This window comes from Pieris rapae, chromosome 13 (genome assembly GCF_905147795.1).
Source record: "Pieris rapae chromosome 13, ilPieRapa1.1, whole genome shotgun sequence".
Taxonomy (NCBI): Eukaryota; Metazoa; Arthropoda; class Insecta; order Lepidoptera; family Pieridae; genus Pieris; species Pieris rapae.
In genome coordinates this window covers 9,510,794-9,527,918 of record NC_059521.1, presented here as the reverse complement: position 1 = coordinate 9,527,918, position 17,125 = coordinate 9,510,794, and the positions used below count along the sequence as shown (strand labels likewise).

Below are 17,125 nucleotides of genomic sequence, written 5' to 3'. Positions count from 1 at the left end.
GCCATCAACATTTTATTAATGGAGATTAGTAAACAGGTGTCTTTGAAGTTAGTGTAATTCTCAACGCAGATTCCGATAGGCGCTAAAACTTGATTTTGGATTATTTCGAGTTGTGCGACCCTTTATCTAGGTGTGCGATATATGTATTCTGTGAAAGTTCTTCAATCACAATTCACAAATGTCAATTAAAATCAAATTTTCAAATAACCTGAAAAACTTATTTAGTAAATTCCTCTAATATAATTTAAAAATTACTTAATTTTCTCACACGATTCATTTTAAGGTCGCTTTCCAACTGATTTTGTGATTTGTGTTTATACAAACATAATCTTCATTTATTAATAATGGCTGCTTCAGTGGAAATGAGCGAAGCTGATCAAATTAAAACGGTATTGTAAATCATTCTGTATGAAATAGTATGAATATGAGTAATTTAAATTGCATCTTTGTAACCCGAAATGATTTCCGCGACAAATTCAGATGTAATTTATTTATTTTATATAAACATATATAGTTATAATATCGCCTTATTTTAACTATAAATAAATGTAGGATAGGTCAAGATGTTTCTTGAGCAATGATTTCGATTTACAGAATGTTTTCACGCTTTCTTATTACTTACTTTTTATACAAGACAACACGGTGGTCCTGAGTTCGATGACACTAAAATTGCTATATAAAATACGTTCTTGATTATAACCATAGTTTATAAATGATAAAATATTATATTGTGCTTAAAGAGGATTTTTATACATAGTTTCCATATCCTTGTTTTATATTACAACATCTATAACAATCTTTGTTACAGTTCAAGGACTTTCTTGTTCATTACAATAAGTTATCAGAGTTGTGCTTCAACGATTGCGTTCATGACTTTACATCCAGAACTTTAAGATCAACTGAGGTAATTATTTTTACTATATAAATGTGATTCACATTTAAGCTTTAAATCACTCTCCAGTTATAAACAAAAGCCTAATTTCTAATCAGGGTGATGTCTACTGTTCAAAAAAACCTGACTAAATACTATATCATTTAATTTGAAAGGTTTACTTTATTAACATATACATAAGCCATATCTTTAAACCTTACCTCAAGGCAAAACAATAAAGGAACACTTAAAGTCAATATTCTAATTTGGAAAAAAATGATGGGTTGACACCTCTTGAAACTACAGAATTTTTAAAAATGTAGTATATTACTGTTTTACTATAATACATTCAGAAATATATCTAAGATGATTACTAAAAATTACTATACTAAAACACAAATAGTATCTTAAAATTACCAATTTTAATTACAGGAAAAATGCATAGCTAATTGTATGGATAAATATTTAAGGACAAACCAGAGAGTGTCACAAAGATTCCATGAATTCCAAATGGTTGCAAATGAGAATATGATGGCATTAGCTCAAAAATCTGGAAACCCTAGCTAAGTTCCTGATGTATATTTAGGATACATATTTATTGTTAGGTTGTTTTGGTTACAAAATTAGTAATTAAATGTTGTTAAAAATTTGGTCTTTTTTTCAAATGTATGTGGTAATATCACATACTTGCTACTACATATAATAACCCAGTTGCAACCACTACCCAATGTGTAGTATCTACCCCTGGCTTCAAAACGTATTTGTTTCTTTGATCATTTTTTTATAACATGTTTTTAGCAGTAGTTTAGTGCAACAAGGGCGGTTTTAATTAATATACTAGGAGAATCAACATTTGGTAGTATATTATTTGAATACAAGTTCAAATGATGTACTTGATCTTGCGTTTACATGTCTATCATTGCCTTTTTCGTATTGTTAACATTTTAAACCTTTTTTACACACTAAGGGTCTGTTTCACAATGTCCGGATAAGTTCTACATAAGTTCCAAATAAGCTGTTTATTACTCAATAAATAAAATAAAAATAAAAAATCCTTTTAATTATTACAGCAGAACAAGTTACATTGATTGAGTTTACTTACATACTAGTGTTAGTTTTGTTAGTAATTAAATTTGTATCCTAAATTTAGTTGTGTTAGTTTTTCCTATAGACTATTATTTTTCTGTAAGAACTCCTCTATGGGTAAAGGCCTCCTCCAAGGACAGCCAGTCCTCTCTTGACTGGGCCACTTGGATCCAGTTGAGACCAGCTACTTTTTTTTTATTACTTATTGGTAAGATAAACACTAAAGTTGTGTTTCACGACTGTCAGATAGCGCTATTCGTCACATAAAGTCCATCATAAGTTATGAGGCTGATGGAGTGGCAAATAGCACAATTTATCTGAAACTTAAGTGATTTGTGTTTGACTGATGTCAAACTAGAAAACGTTGTGATTCAATAATATGATGGACGTTTTTGAAACTCTTGAACATGAGTTTGATGAATATTTTGATCGCATCACAACCCCGCGTAGGAATCCTGTATTACAGAATAGAACCAACTATATGGAGACATTAGACGAAACGGACTTTAGGACACGGTTCAGACTTACTAAAGGAGCCGTGATGTTTGTTTATTCAAAGATCGAAAAAACAATTTTTGCCCTTACAGAAAGCTAAGTACCTACACACATATAACCCGCAATGTTTGACCTGATGAGCGTTGCTGAATCCTAACGGATCCACTTAACAATAGATTTTCTATCGAGTCTGGTTTTCCGGGGCTAGACAAAGTAAGTAGCAATAGTAATCTATTTACCTAAACAACGAATTCGTTATGTGTCTAATCTAACCCATGTTTGTTTCAGAAATCATGTTATGCCGATTACTCGTCTACTATTGACTTTGAGATATTATGCAACAGTAAGTTTCTCTGGAGTCAGCAAAGCTTCTGCCAGTCGCATTGTCACCATGACTTCATAGGCTATTGCACAGTTCCGTCCTGATTTTATCAAATTTCCAATCGATACCCAAGAAATACAGCAAGACTTTTACAACATAGCTAAATTTCCAAGACTCACTGGCGCTATTGATTGTACCCATGTTCCTTTAAAATCTCCAGGTAAAAGATCCAATATAACCGTAACATATTTCTTTAACTATGTTTTTTTATTCGATTATTGATTCTAGTTTCTATATTACTTTTGTTTTTTTTAGGTGAAGACAATGCAGAAGAATGGAGAGAGAAAGTCACAGTTTTCCTTTAATGTTCAAACTGTAGTGAGTGCAAAGTTGAAGATTTTAGACATAGTGGCTAGATGGCCAGGTTTTCAATAATTCATTCCTAAAACTGTTTTTTGTTTTTTTTTCCTATTTTTATTATTTGTAATATGTATTTTTGCACTTCTTGCCTACCTTATGTAACACTTACTCACAGTGGTTTTTTCCTTTACTCACAGTGGTTGTCTGGAAGAAATCGCTCTAAAGGGATAAGTCCGCCAGTTGCTTTTCATTAAATTATGTTTAATATATATATAGTAAGAAATTAACAAATAAAATTACTAAAAATAACCAAATTAAATTACACGAAATTAACCACAATTTCAACAACAATAGTAACGTCCTATATCTAGTGCGAGTGTCGAAGAAGTGCGCCCGACCATACAGCGCGCCGTGCTTATATAGCCCGAAAACCAGTTTAGTCCAGTATACCCCACTGCTACACGTCACTTGACTTTTTACAGCTTATTCGGCCTCTCCTGACGACGGTGCGTCCTCGCCCGTGTGATGATAGGCAGGTTGGCATGTTGAAACTTGACCTGCTGATGACTCTTGTATCACGTGCGGTGGTTGTGGTGAAGGACTATCGTCATCATCAGCGCCACCTAAAAATTACATGATTTTTGTTATTATAACGTTAAATTAACATAACTTCATCGAAAGTAAGAGCGCATCCATTACTCTCGACACAATATTAGTTCATTTTTTTTTTTTTTTTACATAGCAAGAGCGTCTCCATTGCTATCAACAGTAAGAGTGACTCCATTACTGTACATCACACTAAGCAAGAGCGACTCCATTGCTTTAACAGTAAGAGCGACTCCATTACTGTACATCACACTAAGCAAGAGCGACTCCATTGCTTTAACAGTAAGAGCGACTCCATTACTATCACACAAGACTCCCGCAGGTCTTTACCAAAATAGGTACTACCGATATGATAAGCAGTTCTAATAAAATGACAGTTTTCACAAACATTTATCAACATACATAAGTTTTGAAAAGGCAAGTAAAAATTACTTACTCTCAAAGAATGCGGCACACACATCAGGGGTCCATTCCCCGCGCCAGGGCAACATGTATTCCGCGGCAGCTTTACCATAAGAACCAGCGACTAATTTTAGTTCATATCTGTCCTGCGACAACGTCGCTAAAACCACATATGGTCCGCGCATACAGGAGTCTAGCTTACCAACAGCTTGGCACAAATGCAAAATCGCCGCCATTGAAATGCACACCCTTGCGAGTCAACCTCGCAAAGCACGATGTCTTCATATCTTGACCATTGCTAATGACTTGGCATAGATACTCGATCTCCGTAGTCTGAAAGTTACATTTTTTTTTATTAATGAAAAAGCCTGCCTGGGTCCCTTACCCCCATCTCTGACACATCATGTAATGTACCTAAACCCTCTTCTATTGTTTTACTAGGTAATAATACGTCATATACACAATTACAACACACAAGGGCTCTGCCTGAATCTATGTAAAATCGTAACGTATTTGATATAATTCGTTGATATACAACCTGTGCATTGCCTAATTCTTATGGCATCTTTATGTACTCATAGTGACCCTCAGGTGTTACGAATCTCGGGAGTGGTGTCGATGTTTTTTATTTAAATTTATCTGGTGAAAGCCAGTAGCCATATCAAGGTAAATATAATAGGTAGCTTTACCTAGCCAAACAATATGGTCCTCAATTAACGGAAGCGGGTATTTTAACTGTCTTTGAGTTTTAAGTTTAAAGTCGACACAAAGCCTATCTGAATCGCTTTTTTTCTTTACAAATCTCTATCTCTAATTATTTATTGATTTAACACATCTTTTATGATATCTCTAACGCGTAATTTTTCATCATACGACATTTTATAAGGGCGGTAAACTATAACTAATTTAGCCTACCGCTCGACTCGGAACGCTGTCGAACAAAACAGTCCTCCGTTTTATGTCCTACCTTCTTACAAAATGTGCAAATAATTTTGATATTAGAAAACTGCCTTTTTTCTAAACTAGAATTGTTTGTAGATTGAGTCTCTGGTGCGGTTTCATACTTAGTTTTTTTAGGACACAAAATTTGTATATGACCAATTTCCCTACATGAATCATGAACAGTTAATATTAGACTGAAAATTATCTCGTTTTCAGAAATTATCTCGCAAATTTGGCCTTTTAACGTGATTTTGTATAATAGAGCGCGGTTCTAGGTGCTTGGTATATAATGAGAGGAATTTAACTAAGCCTTCCGATGATAAATTAGCACAAGTCGCGGCGGCGCGAACTTGTGGGTCCTTAATACCCCAAATAACTACTGCGACAATTAACTCTTCACTCATTCCTCGTACAACACGCAATACGTGAGATAACTATCAGAGTCTGTTGTCATTACGTCGAATAAAATATTTGCTAAGTCTACTCGCTACGGAAAAAGCTATTTAAATTCTCTCAACTATGATCATTACTAAGCCACTCATTTAGCCACACTTTAGCATCCCCTTTCAAACAATATCCAATCAGAGATACACACTCACGGTCATCCCAATAATTAGACAACCGCGCAGTCTTCCTGCTCACACCATATATCGAAATATTTGAAAGACGGATCAAAATTAGAAATATAAATGGAGTTAGATCTTACCAGAATTGTGCTCAACGCACTTACTAGTTTGTCGGTCACCTGATTAAGTACCAGATCAGTGCTTGACTCGCATGCGCTGCTTGAACTTGGCACCGGAGCGTTCTCAGTACCATTGTGCGAACCGTCAGTACCAGGTGGTAACGAGTGTCACTTAAGGAAGAAAGCAGCAAATCCGATGGTGTTGCGCATGTCGGTGCAAAGGGCCGATCCCCTTGCGGTGGTGTTGCTGAGCACAGTTGTGGTGACACCACTGGTGGACATAGCTCAGTCGCTTGCGTCGGTTGACGGTTTAATATCGACTGTAACGTTTCTTCAAGCCCAGAGACGGGCACACCGTCTTTTTTTTTACGTGTTCACCGCCTACCCTCCATTATTTTTATTAAACGTATATCACTCGCGTTTCAAACTGACTAAAATAAAACCACGTGGGCGTTAATTTAAACTAATCAGAAATGAGAACGAATCCCACTACTGAAGTAAGAAATTAACAAATAAAATTACTAAAAATAACCAAATTAAATTACACGAAATTAACCACAATTTCAACAACAATAGTAACGTCCTATATCTAGTGCGAGTGTCGAAGAAGTGCGCCCGACCATACAGCGCGCCGTGCTTATATAGCCCGAAAACCAGTTTAGTCCAGTATACCCCACTGCTACACGTCACTTGACTTTTTACAGCTTATTATATATATTTTTCCTTTTATGTAATGCAACAAAGTGTTAATAAATAAAACAAAGACTTATAAATGAAGAATAAATCTTTTGTTGGTGACAAAGGCTATGAAAATACTTCATACCTACTAACTCCACTCCAAAACCCAATGACCCCAGCAGAACATCTTTATAACATGCACGAATCTCAAATACGAAGCACAAATGTGGTTGAAAGGACATATTATGATGTTTGGAAAAATCGGTTCCCCGTTTTGTCAAAAAAGGTTTTGCTTCATGTATCTACAAGCCGTAATAGTGGCATGTGCAGTCAAATTTGCATCAAAGGGCAATTGCCAATGTGGGAAATGCAAGTGTGCGAAGTAATCTTAAAAGTGAATATTTTGTAATATAATATTTTAGTGATTAAAAAATTTTTGAGATAAAATTAAATAATTTATATGAAAATAAAAATACAAATTTTTATTACAATACATCCTCGCTCCAGGCTCAAAATCTATTATTTTTCTAATTTATTTAACAATATACTTTTTTCTATGGCCCATAATTCTCTTTTATGCTCTCTTTCTTCCTCTTCAAATGCCCATTGCTTTCTCTTATTTAGAAGTTCTTCGTCCAGAATCTTCTTCTGCAGATCCGCGATCTCTAATTTTGAGTCAGAAACTTTTTCGAATGGCCTTTTCATCTTCACAGCAGCTAGAAATAGATAGATTGTTTAGCTGTGTGGTGGCAGCAGAGAAGAGTAGTATCAACCAATATTTGCTTGTGGGTGTTGATGAAAGTGCTCTAGGTCACATTCATCTTATCCGCGAGTTTAAGATATAGCGTGGTGACTATAGGCAAAACCTAGTAATGAAATAAATCTACTTTAATACAAAGAACTTACATAAAGCAGGATGTTTTTTGGAACGTAGATATTTCGGCTTCCAGTTCGTCCACTTTTCGATTGCCAATTTTTTGGGCGTAGCACTATCACATTCACCTGAAGTTAAACATAAAAGGTAAAGTCCGACTAATTTACCCACAACTCTGAGGCATAAAAATTTGAAGCATTACTTACTTATTTTTCTGTTTGGAGGTTGCTCCTCATCAGAATCTTCCTTCTGTGCAACATCTGCCTCAACTGAATGGATAGATTCTCTATCTAAAATTATATCATATTATGTATGTAAGATTGTTTCATTTGTGAGAGAAGATACAGTAATTTGTATTGTATTTCCTTACCAATGCGATCGGAGTCAAATTGACTTTCAATTCCTTCGACTGACAAAAATATCATGTCTTTGACTTTTTTCTCGATAGGGGTAAGAGGAGTAGCAGCACTAGGGCCACCTCCTGTACAATATGACTCTGCAACTATTAAAGCAGACTTTTTTCTTGTAGCCCTCTTTAAGCCTTCGTATTTACTTTTTAAAGTTTTAGCACTGCGAAAGTTTACCCCACTTGTCCTATTAAACAATAACTCCAGCGTCTTCCAGCACTGCTCTTTCTCCTGCCAGGTGGCTGAGTCACTCTTTTTATTTTCTAATATATTTTTATGGTCAGCAACAAGCGAAGTTAAAAGATCAACTTCTTCTCGGCTGAAATTGACGCTTCTTTCACGTTTTTGCGTCGACATTTTTTTAAGTTAAAGAATCAACCTCGAATCACAAAAACAACATACACAAACTACTCAGAGAAAATTAATATTTGAAAGGTCAAGCTGAAGGCACCGAACTAAAATATGTACTAAAATACTCAATAGTCAATAAGTAATAACTCACATAACAATACTATGTGAAAATGACAGCCCGTTTCGTTACAAACAAAAAGGTTAAGGTTCTATTATTTTTTTATAGAATTTAGTAACTATTTGTTCGTAACAAACAAAAACGGAACATGCGAATTTGGAATTATGTTATAAATTTATATGTTGCATAGCTATTTGGTACTTTATCCGGGCATTGTGAAACAGGCCCTAAGGGTTTGTGGTAGTAAATAAGTGGTGTTATATGGTGTTTTATATGAAGTTTATTGTCTTTGTAAAAAAATTAACATGGCAAACATATCAAACTTTTCTTCGGGCAGGGCTTGTAACACTTTTGTTCAGGGGGCGAAAAGTCCAATACAAAGGATGTTTGCGAGCTGGTGTAATCGAAATGGTAATCGTTGAATTTGGCCTCAACGCTGTACTTTACGTTTGTACTGGGCGTATCGTCACCATCAGTGTTCAGCACATATTTCAGTGGATAAGGCCCAGACGGAGCATTGCTGACGTTTGAAGGTTTCGTGCATATTGTGTACTGTCCGCCATGTCGTATTATTCGTATTAGGGGTTGAGTGCAAGGCTGTTTGCAACAGGATATGGAAGAAGGGCATGCTGCTAGGCATTTTGGAGGCATGCAGCATGGTTTGCTGCATGGCCTGGAGCAGGTTGCTGATGGGCATGGAGTGCATTCGTTTGTTTTCATACAATTATGCTGTTCGATGCGTTTGAGCACTGGACATGAGATGTGGCCTGGGCGCCAACCGCAGCGCAACTAAAATGGCAAAAAAAAATAATTGCTTTAAATATAATAGATATGGTGTAGCAAATAAGTTGAGGTCTATCAAATGCGAACTTGTCAAGTTCGTTATGATTTTTTTTATACTAAATAGCACAGACCTGAATTTCCGCTTCGCATAATCTTGCGAAGAATCTTGTAATGTGGTGTGATAATTGACTTTAATTTATTATAACATGTAAAAAGAAGCCGTCGCCTTTAAGATTCCTAATTTTTTTATTGTAAAAAAACTAGTCATAATTTAAATGCCGGCTTTGTTCCTGCAACGAACCTGCAAGCCTTATGGTAATGTGAGTGTCCATAAGCGGCGGCATAACTAAACATCGTGCCTGTTTGCCTCCTTGCTCAATCAGCTTCTCTGCCTAAATTCAGTTGAATTTATTTTTAATGAGTAGAAAAACAGTTCATTCGTTTTATTCTTTAGGTGAGGCTTGACTCATTACCTGATGCTCTGGTGCATCTTTAGCTGTGTAAAGCCATCCCATATGTTTCGGGACGGGACCGGGCTTAACGTCATCTTTTTCTAAACAGCGGTGTTTGGGCAGATCACACCGTCCCAGGCAACTTACGGACGATTTATTTGCTATAAAAATACAATTACTGTCTTTAACAAAATCAAAGGTCTGAGACGTAAACTTTTGTGGTAGTATTGTCTTTTACTTTATTATATTATTTATTTACCCTTCGTAACATTTATAGAACAACAATAATAATTATATGGGATGCAATGGACAAGCGATTTCTTCCATGCAACTAATTTACTTGGTAAAAGGTAAATTGCAAGAAGTGCAAAACCAAATCTTATAAAAAGCTAATTTTATAAGTTATTTAAAACCATTAATCTAAAATAATAAAAATGTTTTTTAGTAAAGTTAAAACATAAAAGTTAATCTCACGGCTTCATGAATTGAATAAAATACAAGAATTACTAACGTCATGCACGGAAATTACTTACTACTAATAAATTACTTTATACTAATAAATTACTACTTGTTCAGGAATGGCAAGTATTGAGAAGTTCAGCGTGCCCTAGACCCAATGTCGGTTGATATAGGCTTGGATTATTTATTAATTAAATGGATCTGGCTGATCACCTACTTGCCTATACATTAACAAAATGATCATGCATCTGCTTGGGCTTCAGATTTCTGTTTTTTTTTAAATAAATAAACTTACATCGACCAGGTTTACAGCAGCAGGCCATTTCTGTATTTTCTATGGAATCTAGATAAACAGAAATGTTTGTTAATTTTAAATTGTTAAATCAAAGTTTTAGTTATGATCAAGAATTGTTTCGTGTATTACTTGGCGGCCTTGAAGTATATTATCTAGGCATAGTTTGCTTTCTGAGTGCGCAATTAAATTGTCTTAGTAAAACAATGATATCTACTTAGATAAATTAAGTCGTATAATGTTAACTAAGTAATGCATTGAATATTTATCTGTATTACTATTATTTATATAATAATAGAGATATACTATTATTTATATAATAATAGAGATAATGAGATTGTTTGTGTTTACCTACAAATAACTGGATATATACTCACTTTTGTATGGATTACGGTAAAGAGAACATTTTCGATCTAATCATATTGTGCACCTAGAGAAGTTTTTGAGGAAAATTTCTTTCCATTTTAATTTCTATGTAAAAAAAAACATGATTAACATGACGTGACGTGAAAATGGTGTCAGAATTTTGATTGACATAATTTCTTTTTGCTAACTAACTGCTTGTGGTATCAATAGTAACCTTTTTGGGGGTAAGAAATTAGCAAACATCTTTATTTATAAAGTAAAGACATTAGCAAAACATTTAAATAATAACTTTATTAGATATATAGCAAACGTATTATATGCATCCTCACTAGCTAATATATTTTTTATTTAGTTTAACTGGATACAATATCTTTTATTCATATAGGTAACAATGTACACTTATCAACGTCTAAAAAATAAACATATATAAAATGCTTCTAATTTTACATCTACTGCCAGTGCTCAAATCAAAGCCGTAGAAGTGAAGAGAAGAACTGGCAATAAACTCTCCGCCACTCTTTTTAGTCGCCAAGTTTTTTGTTTTACACAACGTTTAAACTGCAACCATTACACAATGTTTCACATGACATCTTGCAATAAAGTAATCTACACTAATGTTATAAAGAGGAAAACTTTGTTTGTAATGAATAGGCTCATAAACTACTGGACCGATTTTAAAAATTCTTTCACCATTCGAAAGCTACATTATCCACGAGTAATATAGGCTATATTTAATTTTGAACAAAAATAGGGTTCCGTTAGATACTAGGGTTTTTCGGACACAAGGTGTAAAAAAAGTTATTTATTTTGCGAACCCTGCCTAAACTATTAAAAATAGAACCATAAAATGTTGTAAGTAATTGTAGATCTTATAAATATCTACAAAAAAGTCCGCGACACACTATACCTATCTATGTCGAGTGAGGCACAATAACCATAAATGATATACATGGCAAAAGGACGTTAGCCAGGTCAGCTAGTCTATATATATAAAAATCAATTGCTGTTCGTTAGTCTCGCTAAAACTCGAGAACGGCTGAACGGATTTATCTTATCTTGGTCTTGAATTATTCGTGGAGGTCTAGGGAAGGTTTAAAAGGTGAGAAAAATTCGAATAATTGCCGGGAAAATCCTCAAAACAGCATTTTTCTATTTCCCATACAAACGTTTTCTAAATAAAATGGAGAGTCAATTTGTAATTTGTTACTGCTGCATAAAGTTCAAATTCGCGTGCGCGTTGGAGGACCTAATATCGCGTTCTGAAACTCAACAAAAGTGAAAGTGAATCGCGAACGCGACAAAATTGCATAGTCTCAAAATACATAGTACATAAATAAACACAATTTTAGCTAACTTCAGTTGTTACTCTGTCCGATTATTTTTTTTATTTTAGCTAACTTAAGTTGTTACTCTGTCCGATTATTTTTTTAATAAGACTATATAGAAATCGAAAGATAAATCAATAATAATAAAGACAAATTAAATTATGGTTTCCTTCAAATCAGTCGACACCGTAATGAACCAGGATGACGTAATCAACTATCCCACTGAGTTTTTAAATTCACTGGAATTGCCTGGATTACCACCTCACAATTTGCAGTTAAAAGTAGGATCAGTTGTCATCATGCTGCGTAACATTAATCAACCTCGACTATGCAATGGAACAAGACTGGCTGTGAAAAGACTGATGAATAACGTCATTGAGGCGACAATCATAAAAGGAAAATACAAAGGAGAGGATGTCTTGATCCCGCGGATACCGATGATTCCAACGGACTTACCATTCGATTTTAAACGCTTACAATTTCCAGTACGTCTGGCCTTTGCGAAGACCATAAATAAATCGCAAGGACAGTCTTTAGAAGTTTGTGGAAGCAACTTGGAGTTTCCCTGTTTCGCGCATGGACAATTATACGTCGCGTGTTCGCGCGTCGGAAAACCGTCTTCTTTGTTTATTTACGCACCACAAAACAAAACAAAAAATATAGTTTATGAGAAAGCTTTAAATTAATTAACAGACTGTATTTTCACAGTGTGTGTCTGTGAATATCAAATTTAAACCTTATAAATAGCCAGTATTTCAGGAAAACTCTGATTTCTAAGTAAGCAACATGATGTATCGAAAATAATAATAAAACTTCATGCTTTATTCAATAAATGCTTTTTCATTAATAATTATTTTGTTTGTTTTAAAATCATTTTATACAAAAGATTAGGTCTTTTATTTATCGATGAGGCAGTACGAAGTCTGCCGGGTCAGCTAGTTTATAATAAAAAATAAATTAAAAATAAAGATTTGTCCTCTATCAGCAGGAAGTATGGTGAAATAGGAGCACGCACTTACATTATCGTGGAAACAACGCGCAAATACATAGTCAAAATAAATAACATCACCGCATACACAAATTCAAGTACGCCCAGTCACCACAAGTAGTATCCGTTCACGAGTATATGTACAAATATAGAAAAAAATTGAGTTTGTTCAATAGGAGCTTCAAGTAGGCTAGCAGGGCAAGCGACAATACGCAATCGGCGACTGTGTGGACGTAGGTACTGCTGTGGAGGTCCAGAGTAAGAAACACGAATCATGGCCACGGCAGTTCACAGTTCATGAAATTTCGAAGGAAAAAAGATTCTCAGGTCCTGAATCTCTTAAACTCTCGACGTTTCGAATGCGTTCCAGAAGTCGTTATCAGGTGAAGCATTCGAAACTTTGAGTTAAATGATATGAGTATTATATTTAAACACGTAGCAATCACGTTAATCGAATATATATCAGATTAATTAGTTGTTAACACAGATATGTAACCAATTGTAGGAAGCCTATAGGAGGTCCTTAAAAATATATATTATGTAATTTATTTTAAGTGTGTTATTTTGTAAACGTTTCAAGGAATAAATGAGGCTTAGTTATTATTAATTATTTAGATTTTAGATAAGATTTAATGTATTTTTTGTAATAGCCTCACATGTAGTTGCAGTTCCAGTGATTAGTTTGCAAGCAGAAGTACGTGCGCAAACCTCCACATAAAGTTTACCTATAAATATAATTTACGTAACGTAATTAGAATATGATTTGATAGTTACTAAGTAGCAATCGAATTATACTAAAAATCTAATAATATAATACAAGTATTTCCTATTTTTGGTTTCGATAAGCGACTAAGAATAAACACATTGAAGATAAAAAATGCTTAGAAACCGGCTGGTCCTGCTTTATCTATCAAACTAGACTAAGTCAGGTTTCTAATCTAGTTGCATAGGTTTATACGTATATTTGCTTTAAAAAAACTAATCAACTTTGATTAGTTTTTTTTAAACGTAGCTCACTGTTTGACTGTATGTTAACTATTTCTTTTTTGTAAAGAATAATATAAAATCTATGGTTGCAATATTTGTCCATATGTGACTAAGTATGTATAATAATATAGTTATCTGCTGCATTGTTTTATTACACTATGCGCCTATTTTTAGTATAGTCGTTTTTTTGTTCTTGGTGCATCGTCTTTACATATAATCACGAAATTAATGTATACAAACTAATAAAAACTATTTTAAAAGAGTAAGTATGGAGTTACTTGCCAATCTTCCCATTTGAAACTACCTTCAGAAGGGACAACTAGTCATTTTTAAAACATATTTTTACTTGTAAGTTTGACTTACAAAAGTGTATTTTTAATAGGCCTAATCGAAATAAATGATTTGGCGTAGACTTTGATTATAGCGAGCTTAAGCTCGTTTTGATTTTTTCTTAAGATTATTAATACTTTTTTCTTTTGTTGTTCTTCGACATATTCCCGATATAATCCATCTTAAAATAGCATATATTAAAACGATAGCTATAGAAAATGCGCTAATAACATCAAGGCAGAAATATTGATAGAGGGGCGTGTCGACAGCCGCAGTTTTGTACGTGATGTTTGGATGACGAGCTACGAACTCAGTCCAGAACACCGCACTCTCCAAAGGTGGTATTGGTCGATCGTGCCATGCTTTTGATACTTCGTCCACATTTGCTTTGAATCTGAAATAGCGAAGGTTTGTGTGTCACAACAATATAAAGTTATTCTTCTTGATTAGACAAATTTGAGCTGCAGCCTGCAGCATCAGAACTTCAGATGTATCTGCGGTGTATCGTAAACCTTCGGAATCATAAAGCGAAATTTCTCATTTTTTACACACCAGACAATAATAATAATAAATCAATTTTTTTTCAAGAAAGTAGTACATTTAGAGTAATCAATAAAAAAATCCGCATAATCAGCTATATAAATATAGGAATGAAAATGTTATAGTAATATTCATTTAGTCATGTAATAAGAACAACAACACGATGTCATAATAATAATTTATAATTCATTGTTGTCAAAGTTATGTAATACTTGCACACTTTATTGAAGCGTTAAGTGTTTAAATTATCAAGATGAAAGGTTAGAATTCGTTATAACAAGTAAAAAATACTGAAATAAGTAATCGACAAAGAATACAAAGGGTGTAAGCCGAGAGAAAAAGCCGGCGTAAAAAACTCTCGGTACTCTTTTAAAGTAGGAAATCATGTACTTACTTTCGATCTAGAACTTTTTTAAATGCAGCAATAAGGTTATCTTTAGTGAGATCTTCGATTTGTAACTGAACCCCTAGGCCACTCTCTTCGATTGCTGCTGCATTAGAAGGCTGGTCTCCTAAAACGGGCATTGCAACCACAGGCACTCCAAAATGAATGGCTTCTGTTGTTCCTCCCATCCCCGCATGAGAAAGAAAAGCTAACGTTTTTGGGTGCCCTGAAAAAAAAACGTAAAATAAAAATATGTAACCTTAGCAACTAATATTTTATTTATTTTCAAATAATTTCATAACACAAAAAAAATTCATCGTGTTCCGTAATTGTATCACCGATCAAAAAATTTATGATTGTCTAGCAATATATGTACATATATTAAATGGGACTAAATTACTTTAATGTTGGCCTAATGGCTTCAAGGTGGGACTCTCATCCTTGAGGTCGTAGGTACGATCCCCGGATCTGCACCAATGGACTTTCTATGATCACACACATAACATTCGCCAGACCGGTGAAGGAAAACGTGAGGAAACCGGCTTTACTTAGATCCAAAAAGTCGACGGCGTGTGTGACTGATCACCTTTATTTTTTTGCAGCAGTCAACTTGGTTAGTAATAGGCATCATCAATTATTTCTCACCTAATATATCGACTTGTGGCAACCATTCAGCAAGGTAAAGTTTATTTTTGTCCAACAATATAGTTTTGCTCTCCCACTTCCAAATAAAACGCTGAGGAAGTTCAGAAATCGCTCCTAAAACTGCTTGCAGTTTTTCATCAGGCATAGTGGAACTTTTGACAACTGAGCCAAAACTTATGTATATAACCCCATGTTCTGCCTCTTCAACAAACTTCAAAAGGTCCTGAAAGTTGTGAAATCATTAATCAAATGTTTTAATTAAAATACTATGGTATCTACCGAGCGTACCAATTCTTAAAAGTTCGGCAAAGCACTCGCGAGGTCTCTGGCATTGAGAGTGTCCATGGGCGCCGGTATCACTTAACATCAGGTGAGCCTCCTGCCCGTTTGCCCCCGGTTCTATAAAAATAAAAATCTTTATAAAAAATACCCACACCGGTCAATGGCTTTGCTTTGACTACATGGTAGCCTCCGACTTCAATAACATTCGCTGGAAATAACCTGGAACCAGTGAGAACAAAGTTATGGTATAATAGAAGAATTTTTATGTCTCGCGCAAGTTGTTCCAAGGGTGGTATATTATCGAAGTACTTAGCAAGAGTATCCTGATCACGTTGTTGTGATATATAATAAGACGTTTTAAAATAAAAATCAAATAGAATCCGTTCTACTCTTTGGTAAAATGTAGGTTTGGTTCCTCCTTCCAAAAAGTGAAACGACACAAAAGCCGGGTGATTTGGTATTCCGAACCGGCTATACGTCCAAGGCATTAGTATGTGGGATGTAATTCCAATAACTGGAGCTCCGAGTATGTAAGCCACTCCTAAACCGCAATCACTATTAAACTGTTCAACCACAGCGATATCAAACTTAGGTTTATCTCTCAAAAGGTTCTGAACATTTTTATTTGCTAACATTACTTCACAGTTTTCACGTCCAGAACTCGTAAGGAATATTCCTGTGCCTAAAACTGTTGAATATGATCTTATAAGAGGAGAAGCATCTTCTAGAATCTTTATACTCCCCGCTAAGCTGACATCATGGTAATTGGACGGTGGATCACTTTCTGGGAAGTGTGATATAACAGTTACGTTGTGTCCTCGTTTGACAAGCTCTTGTAAATACACGCGATGCACGAAGAAATGGCTTTTTCCCTGATAAGGGAATATTCCTATAATATTGAGTGAATAACATGGTTGCAGAGTAATTATAATCGATATCAATATCACAACACAGTTCATGTTCATCAATGCGTAATAAAACACGACCGCTCCAAGCGAGACGAGAACAAAAACTAGTTCTACCGAATACAATGACTAAGATCAACGTTGTTTTATATTAGATTTATTAATTTATGTCTAATTACTGGGTTCTAA

General features: G+C 34.6%; 4 protein-coding genes and 1 pseudogene across 4 annotated transcripts; 2 read left to right on the top strand and 3 right to left on the bottom strand.

Moving 5' to 3' along the window:
- Nucleotides 1–195: 195 nt before the first annotated feature.
- Nucleotides 196–1,518, top strand: LOC110995907 (mitochondrial import inner membrane translocase subunit Tim9). The gene is made up of 3 exons (XM_022263309.2): nucleotides 196–389; nucleotides 809–904; nucleotides 1,304–1,518. Exons 1-3 carry the CDS (start codon nucleotides 345–347, stop codon nucleotides 1,436–1,438), a joined length of 276 nt encoding a protein of 91 aa, XP_022119001.1. The 5' UTR covers nucleotides 196–344; the 3' UTR covers nucleotides 1,439–1,518.
- A 110-nt stretch (nucleotides 1,519–1,628) lies between these two features.
- LOC110995913 lies at nucleotides 1,629–6,941 on the top strand (annotated as a pseudogene).
- On the bottom strand, nucleotides 6,940–8,236 carry LOC110995892. The gene is made up of 4 exons (XM_022263288.2): nucleotides 7,692–8,236; nucleotides 7,528–7,611; nucleotides 7,354–7,449; nucleotides 6,940–7,163 (listed from the first exon to the last, which is right to left on the bottom strand). The coding sequence occupies exons 1-4, from the start codon at nucleotides 8,083–8,085 to the stop codon at nucleotides 6,967–6,969; spliced, it is 771 nt and encodes a 256-aa protein (XP_022118980.2). The 5' UTR covers nucleotides 8,086–8,236; the 3' UTR covers nucleotides 6,940–6,966.
- Nucleotides 8,237–8,459: 223 nt separating this feature from the next.
- On the bottom strand, nucleotides 8,460–11,231 carry LOC110995902. Its single transcript, XM_022263300.2, has 4 exons — nucleotides 10,561–11,231; nucleotides 10,187–10,234; nucleotides 9,454–9,593; nucleotides 8,460–8,986 (listed from the first exon to the last, which is right to left on the bottom strand). The coding sequence occupies exons 2-4, from the start codon at nucleotides 10,212–10,214 to the stop codon at nucleotides 8,498–8,500; spliced, it is 657 nt and encodes a 218-aa protein (XP_022118992.1). The 5' UTR covers nucleotides 10,215–10,234; nucleotides 10,561–11,231; the 3' UTR covers nucleotides 8,460–8,497.
- Nucleotides 11,232–12,942: 1,711 nt separating this feature from the next.
- Nucleotides 12,943–16,312, bottom strand: LOC110995894 (UDP-glycosyltransferase UGT5-like). The gene is made up of 4 exons (XM_045630893.1): nucleotides 16,186–16,312; nucleotides 15,750–15,972; nucleotides 15,114–15,330; nucleotides 12,943–14,573 (listed from the first exon to the last, which is right to left on the bottom strand). The coding sequence occupies exons 2-4, from the start codon at nucleotides 15,892–15,894 to the stop codon at nucleotides 14,279–14,281; spliced, it is 657 nt and encodes a 218-aa protein (XP_045486849.1). The 5' UTR covers nucleotides 15,895–15,972; nucleotides 16,186–16,312; the 3' UTR covers nucleotides 12,943–14,278.
- Nucleotides 16,313–17,125: the final 813 nt, after the last annotated feature.

Coding starts and splice junctions, on each gene's coding strand:
- LOC110995907 (XM_022263309.2), top strand. CDS start 345: ATGGCTGCTTCAGTGGAAATGAGCGAAGCTGATCAAATTAAAACG. Junction 390..808: donor AAGCTGATCAAATTAAAACG/GTATTGTAAATC, acceptor TCTTTGTTACAG/TTCAAGGACTTTCTTGTTCA. Junction 905..1,303: donor GAACTTTAAGATCAACTGAG/GTAATTATTTTT, acceptor TTTTAATTACAG/GAAAAATGCATAGCTAATTG.
- LOC110995892 (XM_022263288.2), bottom strand. CDS start 8,085: ATGTCGACGCAAAAACGTGAAAGAAGCGTCAATTTCAGCCGAGAAGAA. Junction 7,612..7,691: donor ATTTGACTCCGATCGCATTG/GTAAGGAAATAC, acceptor ATATAATTTTAG/ATAGAGAATCTATCCATTCA. Junction 7,164..7,353: donor CAAAAAACATCCTGCTTTAT/GTAAGTTCTTTG, acceptor ATCTATTTCTAG/CTGCTGTGAAGATGAAAAGG.
- LOC110995902 (XM_022263300.2), bottom strand. CDS start 10,214: ATGGCCTGCTGCTGTAAACCTGGTCGAT. Junction 9,594..10,186: donor CTGCTGTAAACCTGGTCGAT/GTAAGTTTATTT, acceptor GTATTTTTATAG/CAAATAAATCGTCCGTAAGT. Junction 8,987..9,453: donor AAGATGCACCAGAGCATCAG/GTAATGAGTCAA, acceptor TTGCCATTTTAG/TTGCGCTGCGGTTGGCGCCC.
- LOC110995894 (XM_045630893.1), bottom strand. CDS start 15,894: ATGCCTGATGAAAAACTGCAAGCAGTTTTAGGAGCGATTTCTGAACTT. Junction 15,331..15,749: donor GCCACAAGTCGATATATTAG/GTGAGAAATAAT, acceptor TTTTTTTTTCAG/GGCACCCAAAAACGTTAGCT. Junction 14,574..15,113: donor AAAAAAGTTCTAGATCGAAA/GTAAGTACATGA, acceptor TCGCTATTTCAG/ATTCAAAGCAAATGTGGACG.